General features: G+C 42.3%; 1 protein-coding gene across 1 annotated transcript in view; it reads left to right on the top strand.

The window, feature by feature from the left end:
• arhgap19 (Rho GTPase activating protein 19) overlaps positions 1-17144 on the top strand; it is a gene marked incomplete at both ends in the record, with an annotated part of 19350 nt that extends 2206 nt beyond the window's left edge. The window contains 10 exons of the mRNA XM_080522642.1: positions 1983-2260; positions 4868-4948; positions 5817-6026; positions 6221-6447; positions 7421-7507; positions 10280-10345; positions 14050-14250; positions 14346-14444; positions 16014-16121; positions 17088-17144. Of these exons, the coding sequence (XP_080378768.1) occupies positions 1983-2260; positions 4868-4948; positions 5817-6026; positions 6221-6447; positions 7421-7507; positions 10280-10345; positions 14050-14250; positions 14346-14444; positions 16014-16121; positions 17088-17144 (1414 nt within the window). The remainder of the gene's footprint in view (positions 1-1982; positions 2261-4867; positions 4949-5816; positions 6027-6220; positions 6448-7420; positions 7508-10279; positions 10346-14049; positions 14251-14345; positions 14445-16013; positions 16122-17087) is intronic.
• Between the last annotated feature and the right edge of the window lie 5356 nt (positions 17145-22500).

Below are 22500 nucleotides of genomic sequence, written 5' to 3'. Positions count from 1 at the left end.
TGCGTTCGTAAATTAGCTCTGAGAGCGCCGCAACAGTTTGAGGAAGCCCCGGATTCCTACAAGTCTGCGGTGTGGAGTCATTTCGCTTTTCCCGTTGAATACGACAATAAGGGGGGGAAAACAGTGGACAGAAATATTACTGTCTGCAAGCTCTGCTTAAAGCGTGTGCCATATGCAAATGGTTGCACCTCTAACATGAACCAGCATATTCGCTGCTACCACTCAACGATAACACTGACTGGGAGCAGGAAAGCCAGTCAGGTAGCGTCAGTGAGCAGACAGCAGTCTCTCTCTGATGCGTTCGGACAGACGTACACTACCACTTCAGAGAAACACAAAAAAATAACCAATGCAGTGGGGATGTTCATTGCAAAGGATTTGCAGCCCTTTTCGGTGGTTGGAGATTTGGGTTTTCGAAATCTGATAAACTCTCGAGCCCCGTTACAGTGTCCCCTCCCGTACATCATTCAGCACCAAAATAATCCCCGGTATTTACCAAACAACGCGCAGAGGCATTGAAGACGATTTGGCAAAAACACCGAGCTTTGCACTGACTACGGAGGGTTGGACCTCCCGGGCAACGGAGAGTTACCTCACTGTCACGGTCCACTACATGTCACCGGATTGGGAGATGAAGAGCGCAGTACTGCAAACTCGTCCACTATACGAAAGCCATACCAGCGCGCACCTGGCAGAGGAACTAACAAATGCAGTGACTGAGTGGAAGTTGGATAGGCCAAACATAACAATTCCCGTAACAACAGACAACGCAGCAAATATCGTAAATGCGATCCATGAAGCTGGTGGACTGGGGCCACAGATCGGCTGCTTTGCGCACGTCGTAAATCTCGCCGCCAAGAAGGCAGTGGCAATAACCCCGGTGTCCCGCCTCCTGGGTAAGATCAGACATGCAGTCACTTTCTTCCACAAAAGCACCACAGCCCCACCATATTCTGACAATTAAACAAGATATGTTAGACTTACCAAAACACAAATTAATCCACGATGTCGCAACTCGTTGGAATACAACACATGACATGTTGGAACGCTATGTGGAAAGTGTTACTTTTGTAGTGTGAATTTGTTTTCCTCCTGTTTGTATACGGGCTACCAGCTGTCAAGGCTAAAGTGCACTTTTACTTTCGAAAGTGTTTATTTATTTTTGGACATTTGAAAGTGTTTTTTGTTTATATACAATTATATATACATTATATACATAACATATACATGTGTATGTTAAAGTTCCATATTATGTATAAGCAAAATAAAGTAAAGTAACAGTTTATAAATAAATAGTAGCATTTGTTTCTGAACCGAACCGTACCGAAAACCGTGACCCAAAATACCGAACCGTACCGAACCGTGGGCCAACTGAACCGTTGCACCCCTAGTGTCCACACAGGCAGTGTGTCCCAGGGGTCAGGCGTGTGGTGTCCACACAGGCAGTGTGTCCCAGGGGTCAGGCGTGTGGTGTCCACACGGGCAGTGTGTCCCAGGGGTCAGGCGTGTGGTGTCCACACAGGCAGTGTGTCCCAGGGGTCAGGCGTGTGGTGTCCACACAGGCAGTGTGTCCCAGGGGTCAGGCGTGTGGTGTCCACACAGGCAGTGTGTCTGTCTGCTGTGGCGCTGCTGCTGAGCTGCTACTGCCAGCCCTATCTTTCTACATTGACTTTGCCCTTGATAATGGCCAAACAATGTTATATCACATACATCAATAATGTTTCATTTCATTCTAAATGTAATTTATATTTAGTTTAGACAGAGAAGCGTATACTCAATAAAAAAATAAAAAAATAACTCTCTCATGTGAGTATACATGTGACTGCTTTCTGGTTACTTTTTGGAAAGGCAAACTCAATGTAGAAAGACAGGGCTGGCAGTAGCAGCGCAGCAGCAGACAACGCAAACGACGCACACGCACAGCTGAGGTAGCAGTAGCCAGTGTGGCCCTAGCGTCAGTGTGTGTTTCTGTGTTCCGTCAGAGGGACGGTGTGTAACGTGGTGATCAGCAACGACACGCCTGGCTGTCGCGCGGGCCGCCAGCCCATCATCTTCAACCCGGATTTCTTTGTGGAGAAACTGCGTCACGAGAGGCCCGAGGTGTTCCTGGAGCTGGTGCTCAGCAACGTGACGCGCCTCATCGACCTGCCGGGAACAGAGTTCGCCCAACTGCTGGGGGACGAGGCGCCCAAGACCCCCACGGGGGCCGGAGGAGGAGGAGGAGGGTTCTTCCGCTCATTCAACTTCCTCAAACGCAAAGGTGAGAAACCCAGAAAGTTCTAGGCCACACGCCCACCCCTCAAGGATCCCTTCCAAAGTGGCATACTCTCTAATATGTTGTCTATAACTGTTGGATATGGATTTGCAACAACAGGATAGGTGAAAGCAATATGGAGGAAGGAAGTGATTGAACAAGGGGTTTTCTTGTCCATTTTTTTTTCTTGTTATTTTGTCCAGTCCTCCTTAGTTACAGACCAGGGCCCTATTCCACTAAGCGAGATTATCTTCTAATCGGCGATAATCTTCTAATCGGCGATAATTTCATTTTGCGTTCGGTTCCATCAATGTGGCTCAAATAATTCGCTGCTTGGTTGCTATGCAACAAATCCTTCTCAGTAATTCTGGTCGCGAGCAGGTTTAGAGGTTGGTTTAGGTAATACGTGCGTCAAAATTGTCTCACAGGCGGAAACTATATCCCGAACGACAGTTCCGTCAAGTGTCTTTTAGGAAATATTTGTTCCCACTTTTTACGAGATAGATAGTTTGACTGTGTGATAGATAGATAATTTGATATTTTGAAAGTGTGATCAATCGATAGATAGATAACTTGATATTTTGAAAGTGTTATAGATAGATAGATAGATCGATAAATAAAAAAGTGTCCAAAAAATAAAAATGAAAAAGGGTTACCATAGGTATGTCTATCAACTTGCATTGCTGTTGTCACAGCGGTCTGGCTGGCGCAGGGGTTAAGACAGCCAGCTAGAGTTCTGAAGGTTGCGAGTTCGAGACTTGATTTAAGTGAAGGTTTTCTTTTTTCTTTCTTTTTTACATTTAACCGAAGCCTTCATGCAAATCGATTTACAATAGATATATCTTTTTAAGTGAATCATCTATCCATCAGTAATCATAAGAAAAAATAATCTATGCCAAATCCAGGGTCCAGTTAGAGGAACATAATTTACTACTCAGAATGGCTTCAAACACCATTGTAATCGTGTCAGTTCTTGTAAATTAGCCTGCACCATCATTTTATAGCCTACATACTTTTTTAGATTAGATTTTAGATTAGATTCAGACAACGAAATGCAGTAAAAAGTGTGTCAGAAGAGGGATTTGAACCACCGTCTTAAAATGACGAATAAATACTATGGCAGCGGTGGATACCACTATGCCATCCAGACGATATGACGGTTTGTAGCCTGCTGCTCATATCACCACAGTAGTAAATATTCATTTATTAAAATATGAACATATAACAATAACTGGGGCTAGTATGACCTACGCATTTAATCGGTCATCAATTTCTTGCCAAACCATTTCCCTCGCTTTGTTAATTGCGGCAGTATTGCACTATTTTACATCTTATTTTTCCGTCTTCATAAAGATCAATAAGTCGGAATGCTGCGCAAAAGTAGGACCCCTGCAGAGTGGAGTATCTTCATTTCGACAGTTCGACAGTTCGGGGCTCTTTATGTCTGCGTGCACGCGCCCATATCGAGGATTTCTAAGCCGGTGTTCTGTGAACACTCATGACACAAGCCTGATCCTTGTTCGAGGAATCACCTGAGGCTTGAATTCCAATCCCGAGTTGCCTGATCGCCTGATTTATTTTTATCGCCGATATACTAATCAACGTTTGTGGAACAGGCCCCTGGTCAATGTGAACACTCAATTACACTTTGCACTACTGCTGTTTGCAAGTACTACCGTTGCACATTCCATATTTTTTCACATTTGTACATACCTCTTTTGATATAGCCTCTGTATACATCTGTATACACCATACTGTACATAGCTACCTTAACTGTGCATCGCTTACTGCTCTCCATCTCCTGTATATGCCTCTAACTACCTTACTTGCCATACTGTACCCATCACTATCACTGTCATGATTTACATCACTATTTGCACTTTAGTTGTCTTGTACTTGTACTCTGCAATGACAATAAAGTTGAATCTAATTAGTGCAGATGAAACACAAGCTAAAAAACAGGGCTTGACATTGTGAGGTTTTGAGACTCGACCCGCTTGTTATGGGAGAGGGCACAGACAGACAAAACAAGATGGTACCAACAAGTTGCTAGAATATGTAAGAATTATGTAAGTAAATTATTTGGCTTGCAGTGGTGTTTGGTCTGAGCGTTGTCTTTATTATTAGGCTATATGTGTTGACTAATGTAAGTCTGCCTGCGTGCCTTCTGAATTCTGACTGGGGGCTTCACAAGTGTAAATACTAGACACATTCTTCCTCTTATTCACTCCGAAAGTCCTTTCTAATCGTTCAGCCTGCAAATGAAATAGGAGTTGTTTCATATGAGCAATTATAATATGAATATCATACGATATGAGTTGTATACGATCCGCAATAACGATTGTGCATCCTTATTCCCGGCGGGGAATCATTTTATTGGGTCAGGCATTTCCTTCTCTGGGCTAGGAACTCTCACTTGGTACTGGCTAACTGACCTGAATGTAAGATGAGGGAGACCCCTTACCTCTTTATCATCCTCATCATCGTCATCACAGTAGCTCTTCAGAATGAGTTTGTCAGACCCACATTTGGACTCTCCTTTTATTAGCAGTGGTGGTCAATGATGGTACTAATAATCTCTGGTCCATATGTGTGTTTTTGTCACCGTCACAGAGAAGGGTGTGGTGTTCGGAACACCTTTGACCGAGGGAGGAATCGCACAGATCTACCAGCTGATCGTGTATCTCGGCAACAGTGAGTTTGTCCTGCTGTTCGACTTAATGTTTGTTTAAAACTCGAGCAATTTCAGCTTCTAACAGAAGCTTACAGTGTTTCCCACAGGAATTGTCAATGGGGGGGTGATTTGTATGGTGATTATTGATGGTGCTAAATTGTGTGGACCTACAGTAGATGCAAAGATAGTATCGCTCATGTGTAAAAATATTTTCGGTTTGTTATGAGACTATGGCAGGACAATACCTAGGACAATACCCGCCACAGTCTAGGTGATTAATGAGAAACACTATGGCAATGTATGTCTCACATCAGCTCGCTTGCATGGCGTGGGAGGGTTGGTGTTATTTGAGATGTGTCCTTAAAAATACGAGCCATGGTGCAGCGCAAGCCGCATGCAAATTTAAGACCATTGATTTGTTTGATTGTTGCTGAGCCTACAAGCTAGATTGCCGTAAGCATTTTTGCTGTGTCATTTACAGCTGAATCCAATGTACGTGACCAATTCAAATTTGATTTGATTTGAAATCAAAGCAGTCGCAGGAGGGGTACAGGACCGGGGTCGGGGAAGGTTGGGCTCCAGACCGCTCGGAAGCCCCCCTCAATCTAGATTGGAAACATCTTGGTTATCTTAATCGATTAATTCACTAAAAGTCAACCCCACTACCTGTGACTTGGAAAGGTCCAGGGGAGGCTTGTGGAGGGAGAGAAATGGTAAGACTGGGTTCATTGTAACGCAAAGAATGGAATGCGGAATGTTATGAAACAATTCCTTATTCCATTCCACGCATTTACAATGAGCCTCTCTTCGATTTCTCCCTCTACCAGCCTCCACTTGTGAGGTCACATTGCAGCATGATCTCTATGTCTATCTCTGTTGATTGAGCAGACCTGCATGTGGAGGGCTTGTTCCGGAAGCCAGGGAACAGTGTGAGGCAGCAAGCCCTGAGGGAGATGCTGAACAGCGGGGCCGACATGGACCTGGAGTCGGGGGACTTCCACCCCAACGACGTGGCCACCCTGCTCAAGACCTTCCTGGGGGAGCTGCCCGAACCGATCCTCACCCACCGCCACTTCCACGCCCACGTCAAGATCTCAGGTAGCCACACACACACACACACACACACACACTGAAATGGCACACACAAACAGACACACAGGCTGTACGCGTGCGCCTGTGTGTGTGTGCGTGCATCAGGGTTTCTGGCAATAGCCATCTTAAAAAAAAGAACGAAAAGCCGATCAACAATATAGTTGTTCTCTGACATTAACGTCGCCCCTCCCTACCCTCAGACATGACCCTGTTTGACGAGACGGGGAACAAGACCTCAGTGCCAGACAAGGAGCGGCAGATCGAGGCCCTGCAACTGCTCTTCATGCTGCTGCCTCAGGCCAACCGCAACCTCCTGAAGCTGCTGCTGGACCTGCTCTACCACACGGCCAGGCAGCAGGACAAGAACAAGATGTCCGCCTTCAACCTCGCCCTCATGTTCGCCCCTCACGTGGTCTGGCCCAGAAATGTACGCACCGAACTGTTAGAAGCTATCTTTACATCACTGATAGCACAACGTATGTGTGTAGACTAGGCTTACACCTTAACTGTCTCTCCTGAAACCTCCCCATCCCCTTGTTCAGTTTCTCTACTGTATATTAACAAAACAAAACAAATCTTCCTTCTTCTAGCATTGTTACTGCCAATGGCCCCTGGATAGACGATTCACTTACTTAGAGAAATGTATTTGTCGTAAGTCGCATTGGATAAATAGTTCAGTGTAAATGACTACACACTCAAAGCCACAATCCATCATCTGTGAAATGGCAAACTGGCTGCCCCACGACACGGGATAAAGAACATGGAAGACTTGTTTTTTTGTCATGGATGGAGGATGTTTGTAAACAAATCGGCAAGTCGGTGTGCTGCTGAAACCATTAACCTCACTACAGTTTCAAAAAACTAAACTTGTAAAAACTAAACTTCTGTCGTTGCTAAACGATCTCTGTATTACTTTTACTCAAGTGAAACACCATATTTTCTGTGCTGTTTTTCTGTGCTTTCTCTACCTGTTTCGGCAATGACTGATTGTGACTGTATGTCCTAGAAAATTAACTTTGTGCTACAGCATAGCCAAAGGAATGCACCAATTTTCTCAAGAAAAGACTTCCATGGATGTCATGCTTTAGTAACATTTGATTTGTTAAAAGGATAGTTCTCCATTTTACAACAGATGGTTCTGTTGGTAATGTCTTATCGTCAGATGGTTCCTTACCTTGAACCTAGTCAGAGTTCATTTGAGGTGATTTGGCCATAAATGTCCATCCTTTTTTTGTTTGCCAACCATTCCAAGGGAGTTAGCTGAAGCTAGCAGTGGGTATTTAAACTGTGAACCAAGGAGTACACTTTCTCCTGGGCCGCATACTACTTTCAAGGTAAAGGATCATTTGACTTTAAGGTGTAAAATAGTGAACTATCTCTTTTTGGAATGTTGTATCTAGATGACGGCGAGTGACCTTCAGGAGAATCTGAAGAAGCTGAACAATGCCATGGCTTTCCTCATCAAACACTCCCAGAAGCTGTTCAGGGTGAGGGACGACTACTGCAGACATGACAGACTACAAACAACTACTACGCACACACACACATACACACACACACACACACACACACACACACACACACACACGCACGCGTAGCAAAGAGAAATGGCACACTTAAATAACCACAACCGTAGATATAAATAGAACATTTAAACAAACTGGAATCAACACCTTAAAGGGCTTTCACTTTTTAGTTCTGCACTGTGCTACAGACATTACTTTCGGAAGAAAACTCATTGCATTCAAATTCTTCACATATTTTACTTAAATTATGCTTTTTTACATAGATGGAACATTTCTGAATACATTTCTTTGCTTGGCAGATTCTTTAAGACACCATTTCTGATTAGGATAATATACCGGTACTGTACGTAGCAGGATAGACACTCCTTTTGCCACCTTTTTTCCATAGAGGTATAAAACCTCCAAAATAGCAACAAGCACAGAGTGTAGGATTTTGAAATGAACTCCAAACGCAGTGGCGTACCGCAAAATCCTGAGGCCCCCCCGCAAGGTGGCGGCGGGGGCCCTTTCGCAACGGAGGTTAAAAAAAACATGCGTTTTTTAGAGTCCGATGCGTTATTGACGTTGCGAAATTTCGCAATATACATTCTAAATGCTTGACTTAGCAAAAGGTACAAACAAGTGAGAGCAATAGCCTATAACTAAAACCAAATGGTAGACTACATCAGTAGAATGTATTATAAGTAGAAAAGTACAAGCTTTATTTCTTTTAACAAAGTGTGGTGTGCACAGCAGCGCGATATCTGTAAACATACATCTGTAGACTCTCCGCTAAGGGTTGCCAGATGGGATTGAGAATTTCCAACCTAACCAATCTAAAAACTGCCAATCTGGCAACCCTGTCTCCGCTGCATCAGAGTCTACTTGTTGCGCAAAATAGGCCAGGGTTTTGTCAAATCCTTTGTTGGACATCTCGTTTCTTAAGTCCTGGTATATTGTGGCATTTCTTTACTGTTTGCCATCTGGAATACCCAGGGAGACGCAGACAGCAGAAGTAGAATAGAATAGTAGAATAGAAAAAGAAACCGCTATAACCAGCTGAATGATGTACCTGTATGATGCACTGGCAGTCTGTGACAGTGTGTGCACCTGCCCGGACCCTGCCCTTCTACCTGAGTTTGAGTATGATGCTGCCCAAATGAATGTTATTGTTTCGTGATGCTGCCCAAATAAATGTTGTTGTTTAGTGCCGTACGCTTTCGTGGTATTATATTGTGTGAATTATCATCTGTATGTTGTTTTCTTTCACTCGACTAACCGCCGAGATAATACTTGAGACATGTACTTCCGTAAGCATTAATCCAACTGTCCTGCAGTTCTAATTTGACGATGTGTCCCTATACCATGGCGGAGTGGTCAATAACAACTCTCAAAAGGCTTTTGACGGACGCGAAAAATGCAGAAAATCGAACCTGTTTCGATTATTTTTTTTTGACGGACGAATATTACGGATTCGGTGTGCAAGCGTGATTGACACAACATGAGTTCTAATTTAGTTTTTTAACGGACGTAAAAAACGCACGTGAAAAACACATTGGTGTGCAAGGGCCAGAAGCTGCATTGGGTAAAAGAAAAGATGACATTTTTCCAAGTTTCGCTGAATTTTGTTCCTTTTTATAGGAAAGTTCCCGTTTTTGCGCACCGCTGAGGTATTTTCGCTTGCTCATTTTCGTGTGACGTCAAAGTCATGTTGCTATTGGATACGGCTAACTATGTTTATATTTTTAAATATAGGCCTATATATTACAATTAAGGTTGACACAATGAAGGGCCACTTATTTTCTTTGTTTTATTTTATTTTTAATAAAAAAAACAGTTTGTATCCGATGTTAGGGGGCCCCCTAGTGGCTGGGGCCCCCCCGCGGTGCGTCGCTTGCTGCGCCACTTTCCAAACAGGTTATCAAACCTTGTATGTACAGGAACGTAAATGTATCCTTCACAACAGAAATCACACTGGTATAGATTTGCTTTTATCTCTTGATGATTCATCGTAAGTGTTTTTCCTGGCCCAAACTAAGGCTTAGGTGGTAGAAGTGGAGGTGAAGATGATTTTTTTTCTTCTGCAAACCCGGTGCTTGTTTTTATAGATTATCTCCCCAAAACAGTTGACTTTTTTGTTGATGGTGTGAGATTTAATTTCCGCTCACAGATATTGAGAGATGATAGTCAGTGTAAAAGTGTCCAGATAAGCTCAGGATTACAGCATAACAGTGTTATAAGGCTGTTATATTGAGGAAATAAAGGAAAATAAAGCTCCTACACGCAGCATGTGTGCGTGGCGGAACTGCTGCGGCTGCCAAGCTTGCTGCTTCCCTACTGGCTGTGTGTCTTCTGTGGCTCTAACTGCGGAGCTGCTACTGCCAGCCCTGTCTTTATACATTGAGTTTTGCCTGCAACACGCACGGCACGTGAAAACAATAGGCGAGAGTCCTAATCTCTAAATGGCATGTCGCGGCAGACGTATGGCTGAACTAACCGTTAACATGGGCGCCGAAATGAAACGCACACGCGCTGCTGAGGTGGACGCTTGCGGTGTGTTCAAGCCTGTAGGCTGGCCGCCAACGCCTTTTCAATGCAGGAAAAACCATGGTCATTGTAAGCTCTGGATATATCTTGCAAAGTATTTCTCTCCTCAAATAGGTGAACTGTATTTTGGGAATATTCGGTTTCATGAAAGTTCGCTGTGTCGTTCTGTCCTCCAGAAACAGATGTTGACCTTTCGTGTGTCCACAGGCTCCTGTGTACATGAGAGAGCAAGCCAGAATGCACTTCACAGGAACCAAGACTCTCCAGACCAAGGTCAGTGGGACAGTCTAATGATTTGTTTGAGATCAGCCATGTAGAACTACTTGGTTCAAATGGCACTTTTCTTATACAAAAGACTGTATGTAAAAACGCCCTCCAGAGAGGTGACAATGGTAATTTGTCACGTTGTTATTGGTATACACTAGTGCTGTCAATCTATTCATTTTTTAAATCAAGGTTATCACAATACTAGGCTGTGATTAATCATGACATAAAACAAAAACATGTGTGGTGTTGGAATAAATAAATGCATTACAAAGTGGTTAGAGGAATCAGACTTTTCTTTTTTACTTTATTGTAACATCTCTGTTTAGTTTTGATTTCGGAATAAGATTAAATTAATATATAATTATAATATTTTAGCTGGTAGCAGACAAGCTAGTCTGAAATTGTCAGAATGAATGTCAGTCTAAAAGGTTTGTTTTCATCATTCTCTCTATTTTCCTCACATGGTCAACAAGCGCACACCCGGGAACGCAAACTTCTTGGCCATTTCTATTCTAGTAACAGAGTAGCTTGCTAGTAAGAGAACGTGTTTAGAAAGTGTGTTTTTTTTCTTCATACATATATTGAAGTGTGTATTTATAGTATAGTTAGTGTATGTTTCAGATACTGTAGTGGAAGGTATCCTCATTTCCAGTGAAGTAGCTGCCATCTGATATTTTAGTTTATCATGACTTTCATCATTATTACAACCCAGTATACAAATCAGTCTGTCTTGAAATCCATCTACAGTGTTATCTGCGTTTACCAGACATGTTAGTAGAACTTGGTAATATGATTCATTTGTGTTTAAAAATAAATAAATAACGCTCTAAGGTTTCCATATTAATCGCGAGCGTTAATGCATTTGCATTGACAATCCCAGTATACACGTTTGTTGGTATACCCTGGCAACATGACATTTTCAGGTAACTGGACACTAATGAGTATGCAAATTGCAATTAGAAATGGAGTAGACACCCAAGTGTATTATTAGAACGTTGATTTCCCCCAAACGCAAGGTCTGTTTCTTCACGGCTCCCACCAAGCACTGCAGTGATCACTTCAGGTCAGGACCAGTCATGATCAGGTTGATTACTATAATAGTTGTAGCTGTTTGGAAGGTCACTGACTATGATCAAGGACTCTAGGTCTATCCATTCAATCCCATCCATTCCATCTTAAGTCAAATTATGACCAGTTATCCAACATTAAGCACTCTTGATGAATCAATGAATCCAAAGTACATATAAACAATAAAAGCTACAATGTTGTATGTTGATATAGCTTTATTTGGTGGTTTGTGTGAGGTGACTTTGGTGAAGCTTGGTTGGAACCGTGAATAAAAACAGCAGAATAGCAAGGATCATGGGCAGGTTTGTTTCCTGGGGCCTGGCAGTCTGGAAGTGCAGTCTCAGTAATGGCGCTTTTCCACTACAGGGCCAGCCCGGGTCAGCCCGGGCTGGCCTGCTTCTTTGGCGCTTTTCCATTTGTCGGCCTGGGTCGGCTCGGTTCTTTAGCTACCCTTCACGAGCAGGAACTACAGGGCCGAAAGGTACCTTTTTGCCAGGCTGTGTGTGACGTGTGACGCTGCACACCGTTGATTGGTCAATGGAAATCGTCATCCCATGTTCATAGATTTCTTCGCTAACCGCCATCTTTAAATACCACAACAGATTTCGCTCTCGGAAAATGTCACTTACTGTTTCTGTAATAACGTATTAATAAAGATTAGACAAATTATGATAACCATCGTATTATCTTAGTTTAATGTAATTTCAATGCATCATAGAACTTTTATTTACAACAAGCATAACAAAAAAATCGCTATTATGGCGATGTCCTGTGCCTATGCTGTTCCTCAGTCCAGCGGCAGTCAAATGCCGGTAGATTCGCGTCTTTCTCCCTTTATGTCGGCGTTTCCCTGGTTGCGAGATCTAAACTATTAGAACTGAAAGCGGCAGGTAACAGGCACGTAACATCCATATGCTGTATATATAAATAAATATATTTGACTACCAGCAAGACACCGGAGCACTCGAATCTATAACGAACGCGGAGATTGTATGAGCCCCGCGTCAGTCAGCCTTTCCGTAGAAATACATCGCACCGTTATATATACATATACATATATGTGCATGATAGTGCTGCATTATGTTGATCTATTTATATCGATCTATTCTTGCCATTTCCTTATTACCAGTGGAAAGGGGGAAGGCTAAAACACTTTGAATGGAATAGATAGGATATTCCGTTCAATGGAGGAAGCATGATACTCGCTCAGAGTTCATCTCGCTTTTCCCCCCGTTGATGTATTAAACAATCTAAGCAATCTAATCAGAGCAGTTGTTATTGTGTAATATTATTGATGGATGTGCAATTTTTGATGGAGAGCAGTGAGCGGATGACTGGATGTGAGCATGTATTTGACTAATGCAGATAGATTCGCGTCTTGCTCCGAAACCGGAGCTGTCTACAGCGGATTCTACAGCGTTCCTTCAAACTATCGCAATTCATGAACTATATGCCCAATCTAAAAAATTCAAACAGTTTCTGAAAGCAGAGAAGTTGCACTTTTTGAACAGTTTAACTTTTTTAGGCTTATTACGGTAGTTCACCAACAAAAAAAAGCACAGTGCTCAAAGTGTCAGGAGAAATAAAAATAGAATCGTGTCGGCATTTCATGTCGGCATTTCCCTGGTTGCGAGATCTAAACTAGTCTACTAGAACTGAAAGCGGCAAGTAACAGGCACTTAACGTTACATGTTGTAAGGCTGATCTGTGCACGATAGTGCTGCATTTTGACATAATTCTTATCGCATTTCCCCCCGCTGATCTGTATAGCGGGGGGAATCTTATGACACGTAACTCCTCCTACAGTCCCAGGTTGCTCAGTATAATGGAGAAGCGTTTCTGAAAGTACGGCACGGCACGGCTCGGATACAAATGCGGCCCGGTTCGGGTCGGTAGTGGAAAAGCGCCATAACAGGCTACAGTTTAGGAGCAGGGATCCTTCTCCCAACCTCACCCACTCCACAGTGCGCACACATGCCCATGTCGGCATGGGTTCAAATCCGGCCCATGCCCTGCTGACATGCCCTCTCCTCCTTACTTTCCTTCACTATCGTCAAAGTACAAAAAGATTTGGTCAGTCCTTTATTCCAGCTGCACTCCGACTCTACAACCAGGCCCTGCAGGGTGGGGGAGACCTGGAGATGGAACTTTTGGAACTTTTTACTTATTGAGCCTGCACTGTTTTATGTTTTTTATTGAATGTTTTTCTGTTTTCTGTACTGAATGTTTTCTGCCCTAACTGAGCTGTTTGACAACAAAATTTCCCCATTGGGGACAATAAAGGTTTTCAATCAATCAAAACTATCTCTATCCAATAAAATGAAAAATACGAGTGGGACTGCCCCACTCAGGAAAAATAATACAGATAAAAATAACCTTTAAGCTTGCTACCCATCTTCAAAAGTACATTGTTTCTTTTTTTAATTTTTTCAAATAACATCATTGCTAATTTCGGTACAAAATACTTTTGATATAATATTGATATTTGACTGGATGGGTGTAAGCAGCCTAGCTTATTGAAGGGCCACAGGGAATATTGGCTAATTTACACCAATCTTTTTCACTTGCACTATTTAAAGGCACAATGCAGGTTTGAAATCATCTGACAAATGTTGATTTTGGAACGGGCTGTCTCTCCCCAGGATGACTTGGAGCTGTTGGCTGTGACGGGGTCTCCTGGTCCTGTCCCGTTGAAGAGATGTGCGGGTGTTGGTTCTAGTCTGGACCCGTCCCAGTGCCTCTCCCCAGCCCAGCACCACACAGAAGAGGCTCTGAAGGAGCTGTTTCGTCACGTCAACGACAACATGCCCGACTCCGCCAAGAAGAAGAAACTTATCCGCCAGGTAAGGCCACTCTCCAGTTCTATGAAAGAGATGAAAAGGCATGGTTATTAATATGTGTAATTCTCTGATACACAATATCCTGTCTTCTGAGCCAGTTGGCCAAGCAGTCCACACCCGGGATGCCCGTGAATGAGTACCAGACCCCCCTGAGCAAGAGACACCCTCGTTCACGCTCTTTTGGTGGATTCATCAAGGTTTGTGTGTGCGAGGAATTGAGGATTCAGATATTGTGGGATTATATATTGATAAACATCATTTAAAGGGATGGTTCAGCCTATTTTTGTATTTAGAGAAGCTTTCACTACTGGCCTATGAAGACAACTCAGATATTTCACCTTAACATTCATTTAGGCTGAACCATCACTTTAATCAGTAGATTAGAGCTGTGTTTGCGTGAGTGACTTTTTGTTTCTATGTGCATTTGACTACATTGCTTTTTTCAATCTGTGACAAGGGAAAGGTGTACCCAGGCAATATGTGACAAGGGAAAGGTGTACCCAGGCAATATGTGACAAGGGAAAGGTGTACCCAGGCAATATGTGACAAGGGAAAGGTGTACCCAGGCAATATGTGACAAGGGAAAGGTGTGACAAGGGAAAGGTGACAAGGGAAAGGTGTACCCAGGGAAAGGTGACAAGGGAAAGGTGACAAGGGAAAGGTGACAAGGGAAAGGTGACAAGGGAAAGGTGTACCCAGGGAAAGGTGACAAGGGAAAGGTGTACCCAGGGAAAGGTGACAAGGGAAAGGTGACAAGGGAAAGGTGACAAGGGAAAGGTGACAAGGGAAAGGTGACAAGGGAAAGGTGTACCCAGGGAAAGGTGACAAGGGAAAGGTGACAAGGGAAAGGTGACAAGGGAAAGGTGACAAGGGAAAGGTGACAAGGGAAAGGTGTACCCAGGGAAAGGTGACAAGGGAAAGGTGACAAGGGAAAGGTGACAAGGGAAAGGTGACAAGGGAAAGGTGTACCCAGGCTGCGTTTACACTGCCAGGAAGAAGTGACACAATTCTGATTTTTTGCTCACGTTGCAAAAAGATCGGATATGTAAGTTACGTACGTGTAACTAGTAAAAAATCACATTGAATCTGATATTCTCAGACCCAATTCAGGCCTCAATCATAAATAGATCAGATCAGAAATCACAATCAGAAATAAATCTGATACGAATCGGATATCTGTAATTTCGACTGTGATGTAACCAGACAGGTTGGATATTTCCTAGAAATTCCGATTCGCACGTAATTGAGAATGTCTTTTGATGACTTTTGACTTTGGTTCACTCACAACAGATGTTCAAAAGTGAAGTCCTCTTTCTTCTCAGGCTTAAAATGTGCACAATATTTTTGTAATATATAATATAATCATTTATAATATATATATAAAGGCATTATAATACCTTTATTTTCGTTTCCGGTAACCATGTACGCATGCAGGTTTCAAGTGTTATGCAAGTAAGCAAATGTAAGCACAGGTGTCAGATATGGGTAATTTTAAAAAGTAGAAAATCTGAGGCAAAATATCGGAACTAGGCATTACGACCTGCAGTGTAAATGCAGCCCAAGTCAACAACCGTGAATTTGCTCAAATCACAATAGGAAAGTTTGAGTGTTGAAGAGCTCACTCAATATAACAAACAACAGTTTTAGGATTGTGGATTGTGATTGATGTGCCATTTTTCTTGGAGTTAATAATGAAACTCAAATTGAGGTTCTTAATAAAACAAGGGTTACATGAACTGTTTTGTCAACCCTCCTACCCTGAACAGAGGAAAGTTAGGGGGGACCAACAGGTGTCTGAGAGGAGACACGTTTCCCCAGAGATGGTCGCTTCGCTAAAGGGGAAGCTGGGAAAGGAGAATGTTGTGCTTCAGTCTGTGAGTGACATTAACCCTGCTTCTACGGCACACACACACACACACACACACAAACACACACACTCCTAACTAGGGATGCTCCGATTTATCGGCCACCGATTTAAATCGGCCGATTTCACTCCAAATGACTCGATCGGTGATCGGCAAAAATGGCCGATCGCAAAAACCGATCTTTTTTTTTTTTTTTTTTTCCCCCTGGGGAAGACAGATAACTGAACAGAAAACATAGGAGGACGTAACAGTATGTAAACCATGAAGGCCACGTTTATGATGTCTTTTATACAGCCATATCGACTGACTTGGGCTTCAGGCCCTAACTGGGTGATAGGCCAGACCTTTACTATGCCATAAAAATGGGTCTGCGTTTGCTTGATGCCTAATGGATCAAAACTTTTGTCTAAAAAGCAAAAAATATTTAGGCTATCCAGTCAGTTATGTATTTTTTAAAAAATCGGTATCGGTATCGGTTGATCTTGAGGAAACAAATCGGTGATCGGTATCGGCCCCAAAAATCCAGATCGGAGCATCCCTACTCCTAACCCCACCATGCCTGTTGAAGGGATGGTTCCCTGTTTTAACACTTCAATTTGTTTGTTTTTTATTCTGTGATGTTAGTGTATACGTATTACGTACAGCCTCAGAAGACATTCTGATATATATTCTGATATAATATATACTGTATATATTAATACCAAGGTTTTCTGTTAAACCGAAAAACCGGCCAACTCTAGTGTTGGTAGAGGGAGGGCTCAGTGTGAAGACCTCAGATTTGTCGCTGAGTAGAAGTAGAAGGGTACTGAAGGTCTCAAAGCTACATGGGTACAGACACTCAGACTCCAATTACTCAACAACCATGATGCATCGATTGCATGTGCTTGATCCTTGATCAGTATGCTTTGTCCCCTTTAATGCCCAGCAACAGTGCTAAAAGGTGTGCTAAATAGCATGTATATTTCTCTCTCTCAGAAGGACTCTCCCTCCCTCCCCTGCACAGGACACCGCCATGTCGGGGACGGCTGCTAACAGGACTGGGATTTCTACTACATCATCGTTGATTTTATTGTAATTACTTGACATGATACCATGTTTTACAAAGTGACATGGTTTTAACTTCCTAAAATCTGTGACTAACAAAAATACTATGCCTCAGCCAGACCAAAAGACCAAGAGAGACTGTTTTGGTGTGGCTTGGAGCCGAATTTGCTAACGGGCACACACAAACATAAGTACAAAACTAATTTTGTTAGATACTTATCTATGACCACTAGTTACCGTAGGGGAGCCCTTGTTGTAGTATATTGTATATATGTGTGTATATGTTTTAGATTTTCCTCTCAAACAAAGTTTTTTCTGAAACGGATGTCTTAGTTTTACTCATGGTCCGTATGGTTGTGATGTCACACGAAGCATACCGTTGTGACTGCAAGTCATCATCAATAATATTTTCCCATCGGAGTAATTCATCTCAAATATTTTATTTTCGGCAGCTATCTACACAGAAAGGTTTTTTTGTCAAAATGAAGTTCCAGTTGAAGTCGAAATCCTGAGTCTGCTTTAAATAGCTAATACAAGCATTGTGTAACATAGACGTACAGTTTCTGACACTTTGTCTTTTCTTTTTCTTAAATAATCTCTGAGACAAAACGAAATGTATTTGCTAACTTAAAATACAGGTTATTAAGGAAAGAAAATGTGTAAGATACTGTAAGCCTATATGTTTACATACCGTATTAGCTTATTAGCTATTGCAAGAAAATGACTGGAAAGTTTCAACTTGAAACGGAGGTTCAACATTCTTCATCTTGATGCACACCCTGGAGCCCTATATACTTCTAGAAAGTCTTGAACATTTTAGAGATTACAATATCATTTTTTTTTATGATGAACTAAAAACACTTCTGTAATGAATCCTTGTGAGATTATCTTATTTATTTGTAATGTTATGAATCATTATGGTGAAAGATTCAAATATGAATCTGTACAATATATTTTAAAAACATTTTTAAACCCACTTGCCCAAAATACAATGACACATTTTAATTTTCTTTTTCTTTTTCAGTTTTTTATCTGGATGTCATGGGTTGGATTTTGATGATGGAGGTTGGGAATGTTACACCGTTTGTTAGTTTTTTTGAAAGTCAGTATTGGTGGTTTTAAAGATGGTACAGTACAGACAATAGTCAACAGTGTTGGTGACAGTGCAGGTTTCTGTGGCCTTCCTCAGTGTTGCTCTGTATGGATATTGTAAAGTAATAGTTAAGTACTAACCAGTCATCTTGATTGAGCATGAATTGGGAGGTAAGATTAGGGCACAAGGAGGTCATCGGGAGGGAAGTTCTAGGCAGTAGGTACGACATGACATAAAACATTTTGCAACGGATAAAACCACTTTCTTTTTTTTACTACAATTTCTACTAGTACTCCCTCCCGGTTTCACTCTGTGTCTGATCTATCTACGATTTCATGGACAATTCTGGTTTAGAGAAAGTGTTCTGGTGTTAGGTGTGAGGATGGACTGAAGAAAGGTGTGTTTTATGTAAGAAATGGGAGGCTAACAAGACAGCTGTGCTAATGAGGTAGCTGTGAAGGAGGATTATCATGAGTGTTGTTTGCATCAATGTTTGCTCTATTTTTTGTGTGTCAAGTGTCTCCTGTTCCATTTTATTTGAGGGCCCTACAAACAGCTATTGTTGCCACGGTAGCGCTCTTGTTTTGACTGAATGAAGTGCATCAAAAACAGCCAACAAAAGAGAGACACCGGATGCCTCTAATAGATTGAATCAAGCACTCTTCTGAGAAAAGGCACAGACTGAACCCCACTCCTCTGTAGGGGAGCCTTGATGTGTCTGATGTTTTTTTGAAGGACCCGGTTCCCCTTATGACTGGGAATGGTCTCTCCTGTGCCGAATTGAATAGAATTGAATGTGTTTGTTTTCAACAATGGGCATTTTAATGCCAAAGATTCAGATGTGGAACAGTAGTACAGTCAGCCAGGGGTTATGGGAACTATTTCTCTTGAGAGAGCTAGTTCAATCTTCTGGTGTTCTCTTTGGTTGTTTGAAAGTTGTTTGTTGTCAGACAAGGCACACACATATTTAAAAGGCGTCATGTCGATTTGCTTGAAAACTGGATGGTAGTAACACTTAGAACTTGAAAAGTCTTGCTAATGTTTAAATGTGACTCATAAATCACCCGTACAAATGCGAGTTATTTCTCAAAGGTCCTTATTTGTGGTGTTGTCAGTGTGTCTTGGGTTCTGACAGGACTGTGGCCATACTTGAAATGTTTACTAATCACCTGCATTTACTACTGTACTTCTGAGACTGTGAAAGGTCATCACCGTCTGTCTGTGAATAACAACTGCATAGAAATCAATAGAAAGCTCTTGATGAGATCTATGGTGAAAGGAGCTACTTGAGATCCTGCACTGCAGTGAGAGAGAGTGTATAAACGAAAACTAACATCAAAAATCACAAAACAATCGGCTCAGAATGTTATTTTTATTTAAGTTTTTTGGGGGAAATGCCACTTAAGCCCTTTGCACGCCAAGCCCTCCCGATGTAACATTCTCTCTGGTTTATTTTCTTCTGTTACTGTTCCCATAAAAGCAAGGTGATGCTATGCCTGGATCTGTCTGTGTGCATGTTACATGTCTTAGGTATTGTTTATGTATTTATGTGTAAAATAAGATTGACTTTTTGTAAAATAGATTCATAGACTTACGGGTGCGTTTTGGATTAAAACTTTTTTTCCCCTACACCTTCTGTTTCTCTCTTCACATGTTATTATTTAAATAGTAGTGAAAATGCCTTCATCAAAACAACCAAGGCAGTTTTTCTTTCATTTCTCTGTGTAAAAACTCATTTGTCCAGCTCTTTATAGTGTGGACTACATAATAATGTACAGTCATGTGAAAAAATGAGGACACCACATGAAATATTTTGTTGTTGTTTTTTAAGAAACATGGACATGCACATCAATATTTGATCTTCTTTCAAACAATATAGATAAAGGTGATGTAACTGAACCAAAAAAACAAATGTAAATGTAACTTTTATCATTACAAAAAATTAACAAAGATTAGAACAAATGTTTGTCCTAACTTGAAGTCATGGTGTTTGTCTAGGTGTGCTCTGGCAAACTTTTTGACTGCAAGTGTTTCCTCCTTGCACACCTCCCATGGAAATCAAACTCTCTTTCTGATGGTAGACGCATGTACTTTGACATCAACTATGAGCTACCCCTGTGATGACATTTTAGGATTGTTGGAAACTTTAGGCATCTTGTGGTCTGCTCATTCTAAGTCCCTTCTTTTTAAATACCTTCTCAGACTCATACGTCTCTACAACCGTCTTTCTGAAGGCCTCAGAGAGCTCTTTTGATCTCGCCATGGTGATACCACTCAACAATTCAACAATCAAAAGCAAACCAAACTAAATGTCTGAGGTTGAAATAAAACCGGCTCCTTCAAAATCCTCTCTAACAATCTAGCAATAGGCCTAACATGATGCACCCTTGACGCTGTGCATTCACTGTTTATCCACAAGGTGGAGTCGTTCGATAATAAAGGATTTGTTTGAGCGCACATCATTCAATGTCGTGCAGACTGCAGAACTCACATTCTCAGCTTTAATGTTTTTGCCTAACATAACAGCCCAGCCCATGCTTGGCGGCCCGCGCAGTTCTTGTATTTCTGCTACGTCTTGTGTTCATTGCATCGCAAACACAATTATGCAAGTTGCCTTGTATACATTAGGCCACATGCCTCTGCTTTTGTAGAAATATCAATGATATGTTCAGAATTATTATATAATAATTTACAACTCTTGCATGTTAGTGCAAGGAAACATACTAGCATCGGAAACATTCGTGTAGGCAAATAATAGAGAGACAACTCTGTAATCATCCAATGGGTACTGTAGTGGAAACACACGGTCTTGTCGTGTATATACCGCCGTTGTAACGTCAAAATAGGGTTTCGGGGTAGATGTTTATGTACTCTGGGGGTCTTGTCTTGGTATTATTCCAGATGAAGAACACAATAATTCCACTCCTCCGAAGACGCCCCACTGAGTCTTTGACTCCTACATGCCCACTACGCCATTGATATTGCTGCTTTTGTAATTGCTCACATTGGCAGAAACTGAGCGGGTGTTTTTGATTCCAGCCTGTCTCTTCGACTCAGTGTTCAAACTCTGCCGAGTGGAGCGGAAACCGTCCGCCGCCTTGATGTGCGCTGCCTGACCTCTCTCTCACGGTGCCGCTGTGCGCCCGGCGCGCGAATTTGCGGACCCTAGGATGAGGGGGCTCTTCACGAGTGCTTCGCCAACCAATCAGGTAGCGGTATTGCCCTGACTTCCCCTACCATCCTAGGTTCCGCAAATTCGCGCCCGGCGCGTCGCATCTGTTCCTTTCCAACGCGCTGCGATCAATCCAGACGCGCTTCCCAGATAGTCAGTCTAAAACACTGAGTCCTCTTTTGTTGTCGCTTATCGCAGAAGGAGTAATTCTATTGAGCATACACAATAGAGTCGGCCGAGCACCACCCTAATAGACAAATTATATTCGATCTGTTTTGCCTGTTTTTTTTTTTATGTCCGTGAGACGACCATGGCAGAATGAAACGAGCAGACGCTTGGAGAAATCAAAACAACCTGAAGCCAGCAGGCTGAATAATAAACAACAGTAATAAACCAACCATGTTGGTTTGGCGGTCTGGCAGTGACAGTACTTCTCATCATCACAGACATCCTTGATCCGACACCCACTACAGGGCCTTCATTTGAATTTCAAAGACGCCACAGAGATCTGCATCTGATGCATCTGCGTCAATTCGAAAATAGACTATTGAGTGAGAGAAGCTTCGTGGCTTTATTGTTGTCCATTATTTATATCACACAAATAAATAAATAAATAACGGCATATTGCCATGGTAGCCATACTTGAGTTAGAATGTACACTAGTCATATATCTACATTTGAAAGAGGTCTGAAACTAAATCAGTAAAAGTAAATGAGCAAAGTCGTGTCAGTAAGCTATTATTCTATGGTGGAGAGAGAGAGAGAGAGAGAGAGAGAGAGAGAGAGAGAGAGAGAGAGAGAGAGAGAGAGAGAGAGAGAGAGAGAGAGAGAGAGAGAGAGAGAGAGAGAGAGAGAGAGAGAGAGAGAGAGAGAGAGAGAGAGAGAGAGAGAGAGAGAGAGAGAGAGAGAGAGAGAGAGAGAGAGAGAGAGAGAGAGAGAGAGAGAGAGAGAGAGAGAGAGAGATAGGGTTTCCCCCTCCTCACCCAGGCTGCCTCAGGCCCCGTTCTCCCCCAGGGGAGAGAGACTGAACGCAGGAAGCTCAGAGACAGAGCAGAGCTGCTGTCACTGGAACAGTCTGC

Source organism: Nansenia antarctica (assembly GCF_963989245.1).
Source record: "Nansenia antarctica genome assembly, chromosome: 2".
NCBI lineage: Eukaryota > Metazoa > Chordata > Actinopteri > Argentiniformes > Microstomatidae > Nansenia > Nansenia antarctica.
This window is presented reverse-complemented; position numbering and strand designations above follow the sequence as displayed.